Source organism: Sparus aurata, chromosome 23 (genome assembly GCF_900880675.1).
Source record: "Sparus aurata chromosome 23, fSpaAur1.1, whole genome shotgun sequence".
In the NCBI taxonomy this organism is placed as follows: domain Eukaryota; kingdom Metazoa; phylum Chordata; class Actinopteri; order Spariformes; family Sparidae; genus Sparus; species Sparus aurata.
In genome coordinates this window covers 19,677,869-19,697,226 of record NC_044209.1, presented here as the reverse complement: position 1 = coordinate 19,697,226, position 19,358 = coordinate 19,677,869, and the positions used below count along the sequence as shown (strand labels likewise).

The 19,358-nt window shown below is 42.3% G+C and overlaps 2 protein-coding genes across 3 annotated transcripts; one reads left to right on the top strand and one right to left on the bottom strand.

Moving 5' to 3' along the window:
• Positions 1–508: 508 nt before the first annotated feature.
• On the top strand, positions 509–12,012 carry tbc1d10b (TBC1 domain family, member 10b). 2 transcript variants are annotated; one of them, XM_030408085.1, is made up of 10 exons: positions 509–1,001; positions 2,053–3,045; positions 3,870–3,969; positions 4,072–4,179; positions 5,055–5,161; positions 5,676–5,790; positions 7,242–7,307; positions 7,395–7,584; positions 7,801–7,955; positions 8,116–12,012. In XM_030408085.1, exons 2-10 carry the CDS (start codon positions 2,072–2,074, stop codon positions 9,043–9,045), a joined length of 2,745 nt encoding a protein of 914 aa, XP_030263945.1. In that variant the 5' UTR covers positions 509–1,001; positions 2,053–2,071; the 3' UTR covers positions 9,046–12,012. The 2 variants fall into 2 exon arrangements, with proteins under 2 accessions (XP_030263945.1, XP_030263946.1); XM_030408086.1 differs by having other exon boundaries at positions 509–649; positions 8,116–9,045.
• Positions 12,013–12,345: 333 nt separating this feature from the next.
• On the bottom strand, positions 12,346–17,067 carry mylpfa (myosin light chain, phosphorylatable, fast skeletal muscle a). Its single transcript, XM_030408088.1, has 7 exons — positions 16,927–17,067; positions 16,075–16,173; positions 14,691–14,766; positions 14,500–14,604; positions 13,927–14,005; positions 13,687–13,735; positions 12,346–13,184 (listed from the first exon to the last, which is right to left on the bottom strand). The coding sequence occupies exons 1-7, from the start codon at positions 16,927–16,929 to the stop codon at positions 13,083–13,085; spliced, it is 513 nt and encodes a 170-aa protein (XP_030263948.1). The 5' UTR covers positions 16,930–17,067; the 3' UTR covers positions 12,346–13,082.
• Between the last annotated feature and the right edge of the window lie 2,291 nt (positions 17,068–19,358).

The window sequence follows — 19,358 nt, the reverse complement described above, 5'->3', positions numbered from 1 at the left end:
TGATACACACACCAAATGATACGGCACCTGTAAACACATCTCTGAATCAATGAGGGGTGTGTGCTTGTGTTTAATTGATGTATTCCGGGAATCACCACATCCAGGTTACATTCAACGCTTGTAATTAAGGGGGATTGCGCCATCTACTGGGGAAACAAAACGTTGAATTGACTGATGTTTCGGTTTTTTTTTAAATTCGATTATTTATTTACCCTCTCACCATTGTTTTAACTTGGCTAATGTTAAATTTAGTATGGAGTTACTTATTTGACTGCAATAGCCTACTTAAAAAATATATATTGATGTGTAAATAAACACATTTGGTCACTTTATAAACTATGATGGATGTGTGTAAATGTGATGAAAATTAATACAAATCTGAGGGTAAAATAATGTCAAGAAACATCAATGTAGGCATCAATATATAATTCATGTGGACATCAACATGTATGTGCTCTGGAAGGGAGGCTCCTGTGCGGAGCGTGCCCGTGCCCGACGACATTGGCGAGAACCCGCACGTAGCTGTCAGTAGGAAATGCTGGCTGCGGGTGTTGGATGTCCCCCCGCTGCGGCGCTTAGATAAATTAAACAAAGAAAGTCCTTTTTGTTTTAGAATGAAGACTGTTACTTAAAGGATTGCTTGGATTTGGTGAGAATTGTCGCAGCAGGTCCGCATGTCTGACCGATGTAACCGAAACACTCAGCTAGCTAGCTAGGCTAACAGAAACAGAACACTATCGGCGCTAATGCTAAGAGTTAAATTAGGCTAAAATAAGCTAACATAGCTAGCTGGTAACTTAGCTAGCTAGCTCGCCGCTTGCAGGACGTTTTCCTCTTCCAGGTCCCCACTCAGTTCAGCGGTTCCTTCCCCGGTGTCTCTATTTTTTCGTGTTTTCATTTTACGGCGGAGGTTGCGGCGCCGGAGCTGTGGCGGGGGGGCGTGCGGACAGGAACCCCCTGGCTATCCAGGCGGACGGATCACAGTGACACGCCGGTCGTGGGTGAGTTGAGCAGCAGAGTTGAAGTTGTAGTTGACCGGGGCAGCGGGGTGGACAAGGCCGTGGCCGCTGTTCGGCGAGGGCCTGGCAGACAGGGAGGGTGTTGACTATCAGCTATTAGTAAACCATTGCTCCTGTGTACTGAATCGGGAAGTTGAGTCGATTCGAGAGAGAGAGGCCTCTAGAGAGGCTATGACAACAAAGTGGCTGATGTTATTAGCTGCTAGCATGTAACTGATAGCTGTTCGGAGCCACCACCACACAAATTAACCTGCTTCGTCAGCAGAGCACTGTATCACTAAGGTTGTCGTGGGCGCTTTGTTGATAACATTAAATGCCAGCGCACTGGTACATGTGCGGAAGAAAGTGTTCAGCAGATCTGTCATCAGAAAGGTTATATTTGTCACTGTCTAGCCCGCTGATAGAGTTACATTGTGGGGAAGCAGAATAATACGGCTGGTGTAAGCTTTTAGATATTTCTGTGTATTGTCTTCTGAGAACAGAGGAATGTGCTTGACAGTGTTTTTCCAAATGAATGTGACTTAAATGCGCTTATTTTCCATTGTAAAGTGATTTTACTGTTTGATACAGGCTTCTGTGGAGCAAAAGAGTCGATATAGCTTCCCACATTGGTTGATGTTAGCAGAAACGGTAACACACATGTCAAATTTGAAGTCGCAAGTAAAACCATTTAAGGCTACTTTAAGTAGTTTGGGGTTATTAAAACTCATTATGGCTGTGCAACAATGATATGGCTGCTTCTCTGATCTAATTATCTGTTGCAATTTTATGAAGAGGAAGTGTTTTTGTTTTTTTTAATAGACACTTTGCTCATATATTGTGTCGGGTGTTTAGATTCAAGTTTGCCAGGGTCTTGATTTGTTGCTGAGAATATTTGCATCCACAATATTTTGCGTCCATTTTTACTATGTTAAAGAAATTGTTTACGATTGAAGCATCTACATATTTGATGTATTACAATTATGATTGAATTGATAGCTGCTCTTTGGCAGAATAAATCTCACCTCCATCTGTTTCTCTCTATTTTGTAAAGGAGAGATCAGAGTGGAACCATGGCTGAACTCTCCACCCTATCCCCATCACCCCCTGCGTTGGGTGATCCTCACACAGCTCCATCCATCTCTCCGTCCTCATCGGCTGTCGCTGCTCCCAGCATTCCTGCTCCAGAGTCTAACAGGGAGATAGCCTTACCCAAGTCCTCCCTCTACAATGACAAAGCTTTGACTGGAAACTTTCCTTCAACACAGTCTCAGGGTTCAGCCTTGAATCCTAACTTGCCCTCAAGTCCTCCCAAACTCACTACGGAGACCCCGCTCACATCATTGGTACATGAGCCTGCTCCACAGGGAGAGGAATTGGTTGGGAAAGATGCGGAGACTGGAGCTCATGTCATAAAGCAGGAGACAACAACCAGTGACCCAGCATCTGCAGGGCTCTTGAATACTGAATCAGAGACCCCAGCACTGTCAAGTGAGCCACCGGCATCCCCTTCTCCTGAGCTTAATCCTGGCCCTAATCTCTACCCCAATGTGCATGTCACCCACAATCCAAATCCTGTCATGGATGATGGTCAATTTACAGCGTCCCAACCCCAACCCGCTGCCTCCAATCCTACACCTGCTCTTCCAGCATCCACCGATACAGAAGTAACAGCAGAGGAGGAGAAACCTCAGCAACAAGCACAAAACCCTCAAAGTCCACCTCCTCCTCTCTCCCCAAAGCCTGACATGCCCAGTGAGGCAAGGAAAGCAGAACTGCCCAGCACCCCCACCAGAGCTGAACCCCCGAGCCCGACTGTCCCACTGATCCACGAGCCGGCCCCTGTTCTCCCAATGCCCAAACGGCCGGCCCCTGACACCCTCAGCTACCTAGAGTCAGCCAGCCTGATGTCGGGGACGTTGGAGTCTCTGTCAGGGCTGGGAGAGGATGGCAGCTCTGTGGGCTCAGACTCGGAGATCAATGGCCTGACTGTCAGACGCACTGATAAATATGGCTTCCTTGGTGGAAATCAGTACAGTGATAGTGGGTAAGTATCAGAACATCAACTAAGGATACACAGTCATGGCCACGTGCAAAATATTGATAATTTCCACTGTGTGATGTCAGTTTGGTCTAACGTGCGAAATTAGAGACGGAATTTAATGTGGCTGTTCGTAGGAGGGGAAAAAACACTTTTTTATGCTAAGATTCCATGCAGGCGTATCACTATTTGCATCCTGAGACATAATTAGATTATGGTCAGTTAAGTCTAAATCCTGTCTGACTATCTTCCTTTCAATCAGCCACTTTGCGTGCCCTGACTGTCTCATTCATTCTGTCATCCATCTGCCCCAAAGACATCTTCCTCTTTTCTCTGGCTCACCCTCTCTGTCCTGTCGTTCTCTCTTTCTCTGCTGCTCTAAACATATCTGTCCCTCCTTTATCTCCCTTTGGTCTGACTCAGATAATGCTGAGAGCGTTTTTATGACTCAGTATGTACTGACTGTGTGTCTATGTGGTATCGCCCCTCACACCCATCTGCTCTCTTCCTCTCCTTTTTTTTGACTGATTTGTTTCTACTTTACTGACAAGCTAATTGCTCTCCCACTGCTGAATAATTGAAATGTTATTGATTTACCATCAGTAGTGGCAGCGCATTCTGGTCGGGGCTATATGGATGTCCTTTTACTGTGCAATTCAGTGAAATGTGCAAATTAATGTAAAAGACACATTGAGATCATTAATTTGTGTGGTCAGATTAGAGTTACACATTTCTTAACATATCAGAGTGTGTGTAGGAGTATGAAAATAAAACAAGTACTTCCCAGTTTTGTCAATGATGGAGTCATTTTATATTACTCACCATTACAGTGAAAAGGACCTTCGCGTTGAAGTGGCCAGACAGAGGGAGGTAAAATGGCTTGACATGTTCCACAACTGGGATAAGTGGGTTAAACATCGCTTCCAGAAGGTATGCATGTCAACCAATTAGATGTATTTTGGATATTTTTTTAATGATAATACCTTGACACTTCTCCTGCTAATACCCCATGTGTCTATTTGTGCTTTATAGGTGAAGTTGCGCTGTAGGAAGGGGATTCCATCTTCTCTCAGAGCCAAAGCCTGGCAGATGCTGTCCAACAGCCAAGAGCTCCTGGAGGCCAACCCTGGAAAATTTGAGGTATCAGTGTGCCCATATAATCGTTTAACAGAGAGGCTGAAGGATATAACAAAAGGAAACATGAGGTCTAGGGTGTGGGTCACCGATTCACACAGAAGAAATACACAGGTACAGCTCATTACACATAGATTTAGAAGCAGAAATTAGAAAAGAGGAAGAAGGTAAAAAATCATTGTTCACTTCCTGGGAGTAACCAGTCCACACCATCACGTATATCTCTTTCTTGTCTTTCTGTAGTTGCAGTGAGAAAAACATATTTTCTATTTGAAAGTTTTTCTGAAGTCAGTATTTGGTTACATTCTTTTTTACATGCAGCCACATTGATCTTCAGGAAGAAGATACCACCCTTCATAAACCTTTTGGCACAACTCCAACTGTTGCCATATTATCAACAACACTAATGTCACAAAAAGTAGAGACATCTTATTATGTACTTACACTTAAGTGCATTTGCAAAGGTGGTTGTAGCTGTGTTGAAAGTATTTAAGGACAGTAAAGAAGCTACCATATTTTGATTGAGTAAGTAGCTCAAATGGGACCATTGCAATCAGGAGTTGTAGCTGAGTAGGGCAATTTCAGCTCCAGGGGTGCCAATGGGGCGCAGGCGCAGACCTCGCAAGCCGTAAGCCTCTTATCAGGACCGGTAATCCAGCCTGTCAGTGCCCTGCCTCCGTGACCATGCTGGAGGGGGGTCTGGCCTCAGCTGGGCCTGGGTCCCAGTAGTCTGCTTAGTATTGTTTTTGTTGACTGGGGAAGATTCACAATTGTGGATTCATTCAGGGCTTTGCAGTCTAATCCACTTTGATGGCTTATTCGGACTCCATGAGTTACTAAGAACTTTTCTAAAACTTTTCTAAATCTATTTTTCACTGCAGGAGCTGGAGCGAGAGCCGGGAGAGGCTAAATGGCTGGACATCATAGAGAAGGATCTTCATAGACAGTTTCCCTTCCATGAGATGTTTGCTGCTCGTGGTGGCCACGGGTAAAAAGAGAAGCCTCACACCCTCGATCTGTTTTACATCAGAGTAAACATGTATGACTGACGGAAGTAAAAGCTACACACTGACTGCAGTCCAGAGATTTTATGTAACTACAGTTTTTGGATCCTGCATGGATCTTTGTGCAACTGTACCAATGTGCATATATCTGTCAGTAATTAAACAAAGATCCCATGGAAAATTGGGTTGGCACCAAGAAGGTGCAAATTAGAGTAAAGCAAATTTTAGAACCATTAGTTAAAAAAGAAATTGATTGCAATAGAGGATATTGAAAATTATTAACTTAAAATCTGATATCAAAATACATTTAAGAATATTATAATACATGATCCTTTAGAAGGTAACACTGTTATTCTGTGTTCTCAGTGGCATTCCTCTGCACTAGACTACAGACTGATTCGTGTTTTTCCCTCTTTGAGTTAATGAGAGATGCATAAACTGATCAAGTATTTTTGTGGATTTAACCACTGGATATTTTTTTCTTGTTTGTTCCTGCAGGCAACAGGATCTGTACCGGATCCTGAAGGCCTACACCATTTACCGGCCTGACGAGGGCTACTGCCAGGCCCAGGCTCCTGTAGCTGCAGTGCTGCTTATGCATATGCCTGCCGAGGTAAGGGGCAGAGACAATGGGGTACAGGTTCACACTTAAAGGGAAATCAAAAGCATTCATTAGTGTTCTGTAATGATTGCTGAACAGTCTGATTACTCTACAAAGCGTCATAAACACATTGAGTTGGTACTGCCAATAGTCTAGAATGAATAGAACAATTGAATACCTTACAATTGACTGACACTCAGTCCAAAATGGAAGGACTCTTCATTTACTCTCATAAATGACATGGAAAATCAGCAAATACTTATATTTAACCAGCAAATGTTTGACATTTTTGCTTGAGTAATTGCTGAGATGACAGATTAACAAAAGAGTTGGCATTTTATTTTGATATGATTGTCCAAGAAATTAATCAACTTATTGTTAAAGAATTCAGAATTTGAGTTTTTTTGAGTAGGAAAGCTTGATGGTAATGTCTTTGTTGAAGCAGTGCACTGAGAACTGAAACCAAAACAAAACTGTACCTTAATGTGGTTCATTGTTTCTTACTAGATTAAGAATAGTAGGCGGCAGCAGACTAATGATGCTGCTGAAAATGTCGACAAGGTGTCCAGTAAATATTAAGCGTGCGCAAAACAGTCAGGACTCGAGTTACGGTTGCATCTCTCTGAAAATGTGAGGGCTGACCTTCTAATCTGTATTCAGACAGTTTGAAACCTGAGCTCATTGAGTCGCTTGTACAAATGGGTGTATGCCAAAAGCTGTCTGTGTGTGGGAGTGTGTGTTATTTTCTACTGACACCAGGGCAGTTGCTGTTGTTGATTTGGTAGCAGCAAACAAAAAGTTTCTTTATCTATTAGATGTTGTCACAGTTTCAGTTGCGACAGAAAGATGTGGAGGCCATATATATACCAGCCTCACCATCATTTATGCACAACAAATACAGGAAGACAAATGATTGAGATTATTATATTAATAATGATAATAAGAAGAATATTGAATATTGTCACAATTATTGTCAAAATAATTGACAAATATTGCGGCTGTAGCTCAGTGGGTAGAGCTGGTGGACTATTGGTCGGAAGGTCGCTGGTTAAAATCCCTGCTCCCCTGGGGTGGGACTGAGCTACATGTTGAAGTATCCTTGACCAAGATACTGAACCCCAAAATTGCTCCTGATGTGCAGTTGGCACCTTGTGTGGCAGCCTCTGCCATCAATAAGGGTCCTGCGATGAGCTGGTGACTCATCCAGGGTGTACCCTGGCCTTCGCCCATAGCTAACTGGAATTGGCCCCAGTAACCCCCCCTGAAAAAGGGGGATAAAACATCCCCGCGACCCTCACGGAAAAAGCGGAAGAAAACGGAAATGAACGGAACGAATATTGATAACAATAATAAGAATCCCCAAAAGAAGCAGCAAACAAAAAGTCACTACTTTCTCATAACATTTCAACCTCATATGCAGCTGATTGCCAAGCTTACTGTTATAATTTGGTTCTGATTCACAGCAAGCTTTCTGGTGCCTCGTCCAGATATGCGAGAAGTTCCTTCCTGGTTACTACAGCGCAGGACTGGTGAGTGAATAAGAAAGTTAGTCTGTCTTTGTCAAATTGTCATGTTAGTTTTCTCAGATATATTAACTGATCATTTCTGTCTTTCAGGAAGCGATCCAGCTGGATGGCGAGATCTTCTTTTCTCTCTTAAGGCGTACGTGTCCGATGGCGTATCGTCACCTTAAGAAGTTCAAGATTGACCCGATTCTCTACATGACTGAGTGGTTCATGTGCATCTTCTCTCGCACCTTACCATGGGCATGTGTACTGCGTGTATGGGACATGTTCTTCTGTGAAGGTACCTTTCAGATCCAAGTTTCAGTGCTCTTTTCTGTTTATAGCTGAGCCTTTTACCTGCATCTACCTTTAGTTGAGCTACAATGATTTAGGAGGACATTGCAGAAATTCTTTATCTAGCATACATTTTTAGACTTGTTTGAGTAGAAAGATATTAAGAATTCAGTTGTATTCATGCTCTGTCAGAAATGCTCAAGACTCAATTTTCTGGTTGTAGGGGTGAAGATAGTGTTCCGCGTGGGTCTGGTGCTACTGAAACAGATGCTTGGCTCTGTGGATAAACTTCGGGAACTCCAGGGCATGTATGAAACAATGGAGCGTCTAAGGAACATCTCACCTGACATGATTAGAGAGGACATATTGGTACAGGAGGTGGGTCTCTTCTCTTGTCTTCATAGACAATGTACATAAACAAAACCTGCTTCTGTTTTTACTCAGCTACACGAGTTATGAGTCATTTTGTCCTGTAGTGCCCAGTCTAGTTATCTTCACTTCCTCTGTCTGTCTCGTCCTTGTCTGATGTGTCGCACAGATTATCACGCTCCCGGTGACGGAGTCGCTCATAGAGAGGGAGTGCAGTGTCCAAGTAAGGAAGTGGAGGGAGTCCAGAGGGGAGCTGACACACCAGCCAGCCCGTCGCCTCCACGGCACGAGGGCCATCTTTGAGTACAAACGTCGCGCTGCCTCCATCAGCTCTGGCGGCAGCTTCTCTTTCCTGGGAAGCCCAATCCCTCCGCCAGGACCCCTCAGGGCGTCTTCCAGCCTCCTGTCACTCCCTGGCTTCCGCAAGTCCAAGGCTCCTTTCCACTCCCACAAGAAGGGCTCCTTCTCGGGGCCATCAGGAATGGAGGGCCTGCCACCCCAGTCCCCACCTGCAGTAACATCAAGCCAAGGACGAGGCCCCAACAATAAACCACCCATTCCTCCAGGGGCAGGTCAGAGGGCACCTGCGCCCCACATTCAGAGCCCACTAGTAGGGGGTGCAGCTAGCTCATCACGTGGGCCTGCTCCGGCCTCAGAAGGCACCACAGTACAGGGCCAGACTCCTGCTTCCGCCACAACACAAAGCACAGCACCTCCAGCCACCGCTCTAGCCCCCTCACCTAAGATCGTCTCTGAGCAAATTACTCCGACTATCCCCTCTCCTACTGCAAACAATGCCCCTCTGCCGCCATGTCCAGATTCAAAGAAAGAAGCGGCGCCTGCAGCTGATGCCACAACTGTAGAAGAAGAGGGAGGGAAGAAGAAGAAGAGGAGCAAGGAAGACAAGAAGAAGGAGAAGGAAGATGAGAAGAAGAAAATGAAGGAAAAGAAAGAAAAGGAAAAGGCTGAAAAAGAGAGGCTCAAGAAGGAAAAAGAGAGGCTAGAAAAGGAGAAGAAGAAAGGGGGGAAGAAAAAGGACAAAGGGGGAGGAGAAGCCGAGGACAAAAATGGAGCTACAGGAGCGAGAGATTCGGCCTAGTTTGCCTCCCTGTCATTCCAGGATAATGAAAAGGGACGTTGAACAAAAAAAGAGGTCAGGGGAACAAAAGACCCCTAGAAACTGAAAGAGTGATTAATAAAAAAAAAAAAGATGGAATGGCTTCCTGTGTAACACATCGTTTTGAAGACTTAATGTAGTCCTAGGACTATGGTGGAGAAAACTGGATCATGGTTTTAATAGCACCTCGGGGGCGAGGGGTTTTGCCCCTCACTCAATGCTTTCTTTTTCACAGAGTTTTAGTAAGATGGGACAAATTTCCTTTTTCAACTGGAGCATGGACTGTGAACCTGGCTATTTTTTCAGAAAATAACAGTCATTATCTCTTTAAGTTTTTTTTAAATTATTTTGATTTTCTTTCATTTTTATTGTTTTAATCAGATTGATGGCAGTGGTTAGAGAAACATCGACTCAAACGATTGTTGAACTGAAGGTTTGCAGAGATAGGTATGGTGCCATAGAGTTTGTAAATAAAAAGTCTACCTACAGAACATAGGATCCTAAAAAAAAAACACTCCATACGCCCCATCAGTTCTCATCTGTGGACAGGTTATTTGGATGCCTGGGACAAAAAGAAAAGGAAACCGTTTGAAGTCGTCTCAAAGGCAGGCACTGAAGGCAGAAATGCTAGTAATGTTGTTGAGGATGTATTTATTGTCATGTTAAATGTTGTGAGTGAGTGTGTGCCTTAGTAGTTTAGTGAAATGTGTTACTGTTCTATGTGGCTCTCCCTGTTTTCAGTCTGCCTGCTTTTTTTTCTAAATTCAAACCACCATTCAATCACGTGTGGTTCTTCCCCAAATTCATTAGAATTAATCTGATGGGGAAAATGAAGGAATGTCCACAGACGAAAGAGGGAGAAAATAAAAAAACAACAACAACAACCGGACACCATGCAGTGGTGCCTGTTTTGTAATGGTTTGTTTATGTGTGTGTTTTGTCTCTCGACAAAAACAACACACAGGGAGCTTTTTATTGTTTTGATTTCAGGCCTCATTTTACATTTTTTGTTTGAGGTTGACATTTCAACATTATGGATGAACTGGTCATACGAAAACATGCGATACCCAGCAGTGACCGTGCACAAGTCCTGCAGACCAAATGTCCATTTGTAAAAAAAATTATTAATTTGCTTTTGACGAACAAAATCCTACATACGTGTTTTATTTAGCCAAATTTCAGTATGGGTAAGAACTTGGGTTCGTACACCCATGAGAATGTGATTTCAAGTATCTTAAGAGAATGAAGGATGTTTTTTGCACTTGTGATTTCGTCACAAAGCACCACTGAAGTCAACCACTCCAATAGTGTAGAAACATAGAGAACAAGAGCCAACAGGCCGGTTTCAGAGTTTGAATTCTGTGCCTCGAGGACTTATAGGAAGCCACTTGACTGGAGGTGCCAGGTGTGCCAATGTAGCATTAACCTCTGACCTTTGACCTTTGGGCTTTGTTGTATTTATGTACAAAGTGGTTAATTTAATCAAATATAGTATATTATGAATTACTATTATTATTATTTTCGATCTGACTATTTTTCTATGTGAGTTAGAGACACCTGGTTGACTGGAATGATGGCTGACTACACACAGTGTAGTTGCAGGGGGATCATTTAAGTGTTTATTTTCGATTTCCTTCTTTTTTTTCTCTTCGCACGCTAAGTCCTCTGCTTTTACACGACAAACTTGATGCATGTCTTTGCTATTATTTAAGTTTACTGTCATTGTTGGTTTGGGTCAACTCTAGGTTCACAAGTCTCCAGTTTACTGAAGTGCAGTATTAAACAGACTTGAGTGGAAATACGGGGCCTCCGACAGAACAAACAGTGAGATGGGTGATTCAGACAGAAGTTTTGGGAGTCGAAGGTCTTAATCGTACTGTATAATATACTTTGAGGTGATTTGAATAGTCCTTTAATTCGAGATCTTAAGTATGTCTGTCTCACCAGGTTGTGTTGTAACATTCATAATGACTTATGGACTAACTCCCTAACCTATTTACACTCAGTGTTCTGTACTGTAAAATATTTATGCATACTTTAAACTGCACTGAACCCCATCAGTATACGATGAATAGTGCCAGGTAGTTAGTATAAAACCATATGATGGCGGAAAAAAAAAAACATAGATGCTCTTTAACTGTGCTGTCTTTGTAGTTAAGGATTAGAGGGACTTTCGTGTAATTGTAGCCAACATGTCCTCCATACTCATTGTTTTTCACCTATTTCAGGTCTCTACATGGCTGTCATTTAAATATATAAACATCACGCACTCCCTCCCTCCTCTATTTCGACGCCAGTGCATTTTTGGCACAGATGAGTGTAGTGTTAGTGAGGATAAATTGAACACATCTATGCAAACCATCCTCCATCATGACTGTTAAGTGTGCAGACAGCAGCACTTAATAATGACCATCAGATTGGGGCCATGGAATAATGAAATTTGTGCTGCAGTAGGTTTTTCTGAGCGCACTTTCAGGCCCATGGACCTCAATATTTTATGAGCAATACGTCCTCGCAGCTCATGCCTTGATGATGTTGTCATTTCTCTTTGTTCAGAGGGCTCGAGATGTCATGAAGTTCAAATCAATCTCTCGCTAGCTTGTGGAATCAGCACTTCCCTCTGCAATATTGAGGACAAGAATCAAGGAAATCCATTTCTACAGGTCCTTTGTGCATTTCTGCAGTGATCCTTAAATTCGTCGTTCTTGGTTACATTTGATTGGGACTGACCCCACTGATGCAAATGTTTAAAGAGGCGTTTTTAGCTGTTTCTCTCCCCATGCCGTTATGTCTTTTGTGTTTTTAAGTTTACATGTCACTCTCTCTCTCTCTGGCGAAAGTGAAATAAAATCATAGCTAATTGAATTCATTCCTTCAGATCTACAACTGATGTATTTAATTGATGATGATAATGACATTTGTGATGAGTAATAAACCATAATATATTAATGCATGTTGTTTTTGTCCTTGTTTTGTGGGGTGTGTGTTCTGTATGTGGATGATTAACATGAACAGTGGTCATATTTTGTGTCTACGTAAAGATAAAGGAACTGGTTTGGTCATTTTTCTTTTCTATTAGAGCAGCAGAAGCATTTGCACGGATTAGATTTCTCTTTCAGGCTCCTGTCTGTACATGCACGTGTGAAGAAGCTCCACTAGATGTCACTAGACATGTGTTCACCAGAGATTTGGCTAATTATTCCACCAGACTTGTTTCCTCCCTCTCACCCTGTCCCACAGAGCCAACTGAACAGAGACGCTATTGTACAAAAGGAAAGAGATTTTATTCACAGTTTGTCCCTTTTATTCTTTACAGAGGAAAGGTGAGGAAGAGTCGAGTTGTGTCGAGAGCTTATGGAAAGAGAGATGATTTATTGGATGCAGGAGGGAGCGGAGGGAAAGAAAATCGAAGATTTGAATGTTTTCTTTCGTCCCTTTCTCTCCACTCCTTCGGTCTTTTTTTTCACTTTTCAAGGAAAAAAGTCATCGTCACTTTAAGGAGGCAACTTTTTTCCTCTCTAACCCGCAAATGTTCTCCCTCCTCTCACCTGTTGCACCCAGAGAGGACATCTTCAAAATTTGGAATGAGGCCCTCACGCTTTGTGTGTCCCCCCTTCCACCCTTGTGGTGTCTTCTCCTCACATACTGAGGGAAGCAGAGGGACACACTTCATTCACACGCCTCAGAGGCTGTAGTGACAGCAGGTAGAGATAATAGAGGTGAGAAGATGGAAGATGTTTGCAAGGAAAGAAAAGGTTTTTGAGAAAAGCTTGTGAATGGAAATGATGTTACAGGATAATTTTATTGAAAATCAGCCCTATTCCCCATAAGCAAACATAGACATCCCACGGGCATCGGCACTCTCATGTCTCAGCGTGACAAGTCTTTGGTTTGAACATGAGCGGCTGAGCACATGGGTGTACACAAAAGGTGAGCAGGGAGGAAGAGGAGGAAAGAACAGGGCAGGGAAGGCAGAATAGCAAAGGGATTGTTGTCTTTTTTGTCTTCTTGCTTCGTCTTTACTCCTCCTTCTCCTCTCCGTGTGTGATGACATAGCAGATGTTCTTGTAGTCTACGTTGCCGGCAACATCTGGGGGGAAGGCGGCCCACATGTTCTTGATCTGGGGGAGGAAATGAGGGTAGGAAATTTAGCATGAAAGGGGATCTTAGATTATTTAAAGGGAAACATATTTTTGGTCAACTAGTAAAGATATCCTTTTTTTAAATTCTTTGTTTTAAGTTGAGCACATGCACACTTTAAAGGCAGCTTCCTTAGCAAAACTTCTAAGATCTGAGCACAACTTTAACTTTATAGTTCTGACTAATAATATTCTGCTCAAATAATATATTATCAAAAAGTAACAACTCAGTCTTAAAAATGGATGGATATATTAGTGCACTTTTTCTTTTGGAATTACCGGAGAACTTCCCAAAAAATGGGGGAATGTGACGCACAGACACTCTCATAGGGTTGTTAAATAAACTAAAAGCAGTCTATGTATTGTATTGGTAGATAATGCACTCATGGCGCTTCAGGATATACTGAGTAACAGTTGGCAATGATGCCAATGAGCCAGTCTGCCAAAAATCAGTAGCATTCCTTTAACAGGTTGATGAGTTTACCTCATCCTTGGTGAACCTGTCGCACTGAGTGGTCAGGAGCTCCTCAAGGCTGGAACAGAAAATCAGACAGATTTTGGGAGTCAACAAAATTGAATTCATAAAATCTAAACGAGTGTGATGAACAGATACACACAATTAATAAACTTAATGCCTTGTAGCTTCAGAAAAAACAAGCCAAACAAACCAACAACAAAAACAAATAAACAAATAAGGTAACTTCAAAAAAAAAGGGGGGCTCACAATTCCTTCTTGATGCTTCCAGTACCCTCGGGGTCCAGGACCTTGAAGGCGCTAAGGATAACGTCCTCGGGGTCAGCACCTGGTGAGGACAGGAGGAGGAGGTTAGTTAAAATAAATGCAGTAGAAATAAAAGTATTCCATTATGAGTAAAGGTGCTACATTCATGTCTGTACAGTAAACAATTGGTCGACCAATTATTGGCCAATTTTCAGGATTTTTTGGATTAGGGTTTTTATCTGATTGCCAATAAAATGAATTATGTTGTTAATAATGTAAATGGCCTGTACACTGTATATGTAACATAAGCTATCTTCCTTTTTTCCTATGTTTTGTGTATAAAATCTTAATGCGACAAATAACTTAGTAATTACAGTGGATTCAAAAGTCCAATTTCTTCCTCTGGAATGTCGTGGAGTAGAGGCATAGAGAAGCATAAAATGAAAATACTCAAGTAAGTCAAGATTTAACTAGATGTACTGATGACTGAATATACATAAGTGACCCTCAGTGTAATGTATGTTATGTCAAACACAACATCTGTGGAGTGACAGCTGGTGAGAATGAGATGCCCACCCTTCAGCTTCTCGCCGAACATGGTGAGGAAGACGGTGAAGTTGATGGGGCCGCTGGCCTCCTTGATCATGGCCTCGAGCTCCTCATTCTTCACGTTCAACTGGCCTGAACAACCCCGAAAAAATGTTCACATTAGTACAAGCGACCATGAAACACACAGTCACACGTGGATTTATCACAATGCCGCTCACCCATTGAAGCCAGCACGTCCCTCAGGTCATCTTTGCTGATGATACCATCTCTGTTCTGGTCAATGATTGTGAAAGCCTGAACAAAAGAGAAACACACAAGGGTTTATTACTTGATGGACAGTTTCGGGGGGGGGGGGGGGGGGGGGGGGGCATGCAAGATGTGTGCAAGACCTCATCACACTTGTAAAAGGACTCCTCGGTCAACAGTTTGTCCATTTAAGTTGCAACTGGAGAGTATCTTTGACACGATGCGGTACAAATGTTAGAGGATATTGTGCAAGAAAAAGGCTGCACCCAAAGCCCTGGTAGCCTTAAGAGGGGCGTCGTTGGTGGGGGTGCATGGGACGGAGTGACCCCGAGTCTTTTCTTACATGTTAATCTAGGAAAGTATCATTAGAGAACAGCTGTCTGATCTGCTCACCCTGCAGAACCCACAACTATGAAACTTAAGCTAACCCTTTGGACATGAACTTGAACTCAGCTACTAACCTTTCCCATCAGCCTCTCCCTCCCTGGCTCACACACACACACACATACACACACTTTTCCTTTCCCTGGCATATAAAAAAATACATCAGCCCCGGCTGGTATATTTCCATCTGTGCAATGTGCTAAGATCATCCTAATCAACATGTCAGGCATTCCCAAAATGGCACTCAAGATGGCTGTATCACTTATCGCAACAGGAATGTTTCCTCTGTTTGCAGTCCATATCCCTTGACAACACACCGGACACACAGACACCATCTTTATCCAATCTCTTGACAGCCCATCCTTATAAAATCCCGTCTCCCTGACCTGACTGAACTCCAACACGCGCCCTTAACACCTCACTGTGACACTTTCCCCTTTTGCTTTCTCCTCCCTTGAATATTCACATTCAAAAGTCATTAAATAAAAAAAGTGATTTTCTTGCTCTCCTCAGTTTCTCTGCTCTGCTTTGAAATACAACCATCCAGAGGCCCAGTTGTTCTAGCTGGCCTCCAAGCCTTCAGCAGGAGCCTTAAGGAGATGTGTGAGTGACAGCTGGGGGGAGGTCGAAGGTGAGCAAAATGTGGAGAGCTTCAGATGGTGACAGAAATTTCAGCGCTCCTCCTAATGACATTCTCGTGGTTATTGAATTGTCAGGGGAGAAGTGGGGGGGGGGGCACGCAAAATAGCAACTGCCATGAAAATAGATCCAAGGGCTGCTTAAACAAAACTCTAATTTTGGTCTCAGAACTGAAACTACACCAGCTTTGATTCAGAATCATGATACAGATTCTTTACATCTATAAACTAACCAGAGGTGACACATACATCTGACGCATCCAGAGGCTCGTACAGTGGGAAAAAGGGGCCACTGCAGGGATGGAGTATGACTGTGTGGACGGAGGAACCTCACCTCTTTGTACTCCTGAATCTGGCTCTGCTCAAACATGGAGAACACATTGGAGGAGCCACCGTCTCCTGCTGCCTGCCTCCTCTTGGCCTTCTTTGGTGCCTGGGTTACAAACACGGGAGTAAAAATCCTCACGTAAGTCAGTTTGAATTTTCCCTAAAAGTCACAGTGATGCTACTGAGCGTTGCACAGGCAACAAACTTTTTTTGGCTTGATGAATCAATGTATACCTGCGTATGTTAACCATAAAAAGTTACTTTGTTGTATTCAATTCATTCATTTAATATTGGAATTTGAATCATTGTTTGAAAATTAAAATGGTCAAACTACAAAACAAAAATTAGCAAAAAGACTGAATAAAAAATATGATTTCTTGTGGAGTAGAAGAATATTTTTCTTCTTTACTGTAATGTGAATCATGTCACGACCCCCAAATTTATCCCTTAAGGAGGTCTTGACCTCCAGGTTGGGAGTCGCTGCTCTTATCAGATGCCACAAATTCAAGTGCGCTCCACATCTTAGCTCCAATATGACATACAATTTTGGTTTATGAGTATAAATGAACATTTTTTTTCATCATTTTCCCTGCAGATGTTTGAGTTTACCATGCAATGTGAGGTGCATTCCATAAAACTATAAATTTACAACACATCAGCACCCCAACATCCTGCAAATTATGCAGAAAAATCCACAAAAAAACACACTTGAACTAATGATGCAAGTGATGACATATGCTCCCATCGTTCTGTCAATTTTTGTTCATCAAAAAGTGGAGTTAATCCAGAGGGACGGTTTGATTCCCCTGTAGATATTCCCACCAGCAGAGTGTAGAGATGTGGGAACCCTGGTACTCACCATCTTGAGACGGTATGAGTGGAGCTTTGGATGATCAAGAAGGAGAAGATGGTGTGAAGCCGCGTTATACGTATATCCCGGGGGGCTTATATACCCACGCAAGCCAATCTAACTTTAGCCACAGCCTCAAGTTTGGATGGGGGATAAAAAGAGAGGGGCAGCAAGAGAGAGAGAGGGAGAGAGAGAGAGGGAGAGAGAGAGAGAGAGAGAGAGAGAGAGAGAGAGAGAGAAAGAGGATGACCAAGGATGAACTGGTGGCAAAAGTGAAGGAGACAGAATGGCTGTGCGGCGTATCACCTTACAGTAGATCAGAAATAGACCCAGGAGTCTTGGAATTAAGTAAACCTGATAGCTGAGGGACCGTGCTGCAGGTCTGCAGTCCCACGTGGACTAATAAGGACATTCGGGACATAGATGCTCGTTGGACCTCTGGACACTGTCTCTCCACCCTCCTTCTGTCCATCTCCATCTGCCTGCCGTCCTGCAGAGAGGAACAGCAGCCGCTCGCTGACGTTATTTTTGGTTTGTGATGTCCATTGCGATATTACAGACTGAGACACAAGCATTCTATACTCTCAGCAACTGATGCAGCTTTTACCCTGTATGTGCACGGCTCTGCTCTCTTATTTTAAGTCGTGACAAATTAATGCCAATGTCAAATATAGGATTTTCCCACAGAAGTTATGATGAAGGGGGCTCTGATTACTTGAATTAATCAGTAGCCTATTTAAGAAACTGACAACAAACACACATTAAACTGCCCAAGGCAATATTATAAATAAATGGGGTGATATAAAAAGTAATTACAGGTCATCAGATATGCATGATGTGTTTAATTAGGTACATACTGTACAGTTATTACAAACATCTCTGCTGTATTTCCTGGTGTGCTCGTACAAATGCTTACTGGACTTCACTTTATTAAGGACACATCTTTATTACTTTTCCTTTTCTACTTTTCAGTTCTTCTCTTTTATGATAATAAAATAATTGGTCATTCACATAACACAGAGTAGAACAAGGTTGCTTGTATAATTTGTAATTTACAGAATGAATTTTAGAAATTATATAAAGTTCATATAAAGACGTTCTACCGATCAGCTAAAAATAGCAGTTCTTCTCATGATCATCATGATTGTACATGTTTTCTGTCATTATCAGTGTCATTATCTTTGATTGTGAAACTAAAAAAAATAAAACGCATAAAAATACAGAGGTACGATTAGCTAAAAGTACTCAAAGTATTCCATTTTTCTTTATCTTATATATTTGAGTTTTTTTTATTTTAATTTCTCCTACCTTGCGCTGCTAGTTTTGTGAATTGTTTACACACTGTAAAAGAACATCTTATCTTAATTCTGCAGAAAAAGATGTGCCTTGTTACTGCACTATATGTGACATGGTTCACTCTATAGTCACTGTACTGATCAGTGTGTAAGCTGCATTTTACGATTGTAGCTGGCTGAGCTGGTGGAGCTAGTTTTAAACACTTTATATAGCGTAAGGCAGTTTAGTCCATTGATTTCAAACATGGGGGTCAGGGCCCTCGTGAGGGACACAGATAAATCTGAAGGACGGTGGGATGACTATTGGGAAAGGAAAAAATACAAGTTTGCTTTATTACCTCATTAATACTGTAAATTGAAAAATAAATGAATAAATTCCGAGTTTGAATTTCTTCTCCAGATGCACATCTGTCATTTCTGAGTGAGTTGCAGGTAGAGACTGCATTTTGTAAGCCATAAAGATTAAGATTTGTTGTGTTGCTTTTATATAATGTTTCTGCAAATGTTTCTTTTTCATATGAAAGATTAACACGTAAAGCAACTCGTAACTTTAACTGTCAAATAGATGCAGTGGAGTAAAAAGTACAACATTTACCTCTGAATATGTATGAAAATGGAATCAGAAACACTCCTTTAAAATATTTAATATGTAATATGTATATGTAAATGTTACTTTCCACCATAGAGGGCAATTATGAGACTTTGAAAAAAATGAATAGGCTATATATAATTTATCATAAGCAGCAGTTTCTTAAATATGAAAGCATCTCATTTCATTACTTAAAGTTGCTGGTTTATGGAAATGGAAACATCTGTCTGTTTCCTGTCTTTGTTTCCTGTTTTCTTTGAGGACAGGAGGACTTTAGTTGACAATCTACTGTTTAGGAGAAAGCACTGTTAACCTTTGGCTGCTGTCATGCTTTCTCATCACTACAAAGGTGCGTGTTTGGTGATTGGCCTCACTCGTGAACACTTTCCCACCTGTTTGCCCCTCAGCACCCCCCCTCACCCCGTCCACCCACACCGTAAATATAAGGGGGATTACTTGGCAGGGTGATGGCAGCAGACATTCCCAGAAGAACATAAAAGGGACAGCTGAGGGCGACCAAAATAGCTAAATAAACTTGACCGTCTGCCAACGCGTCA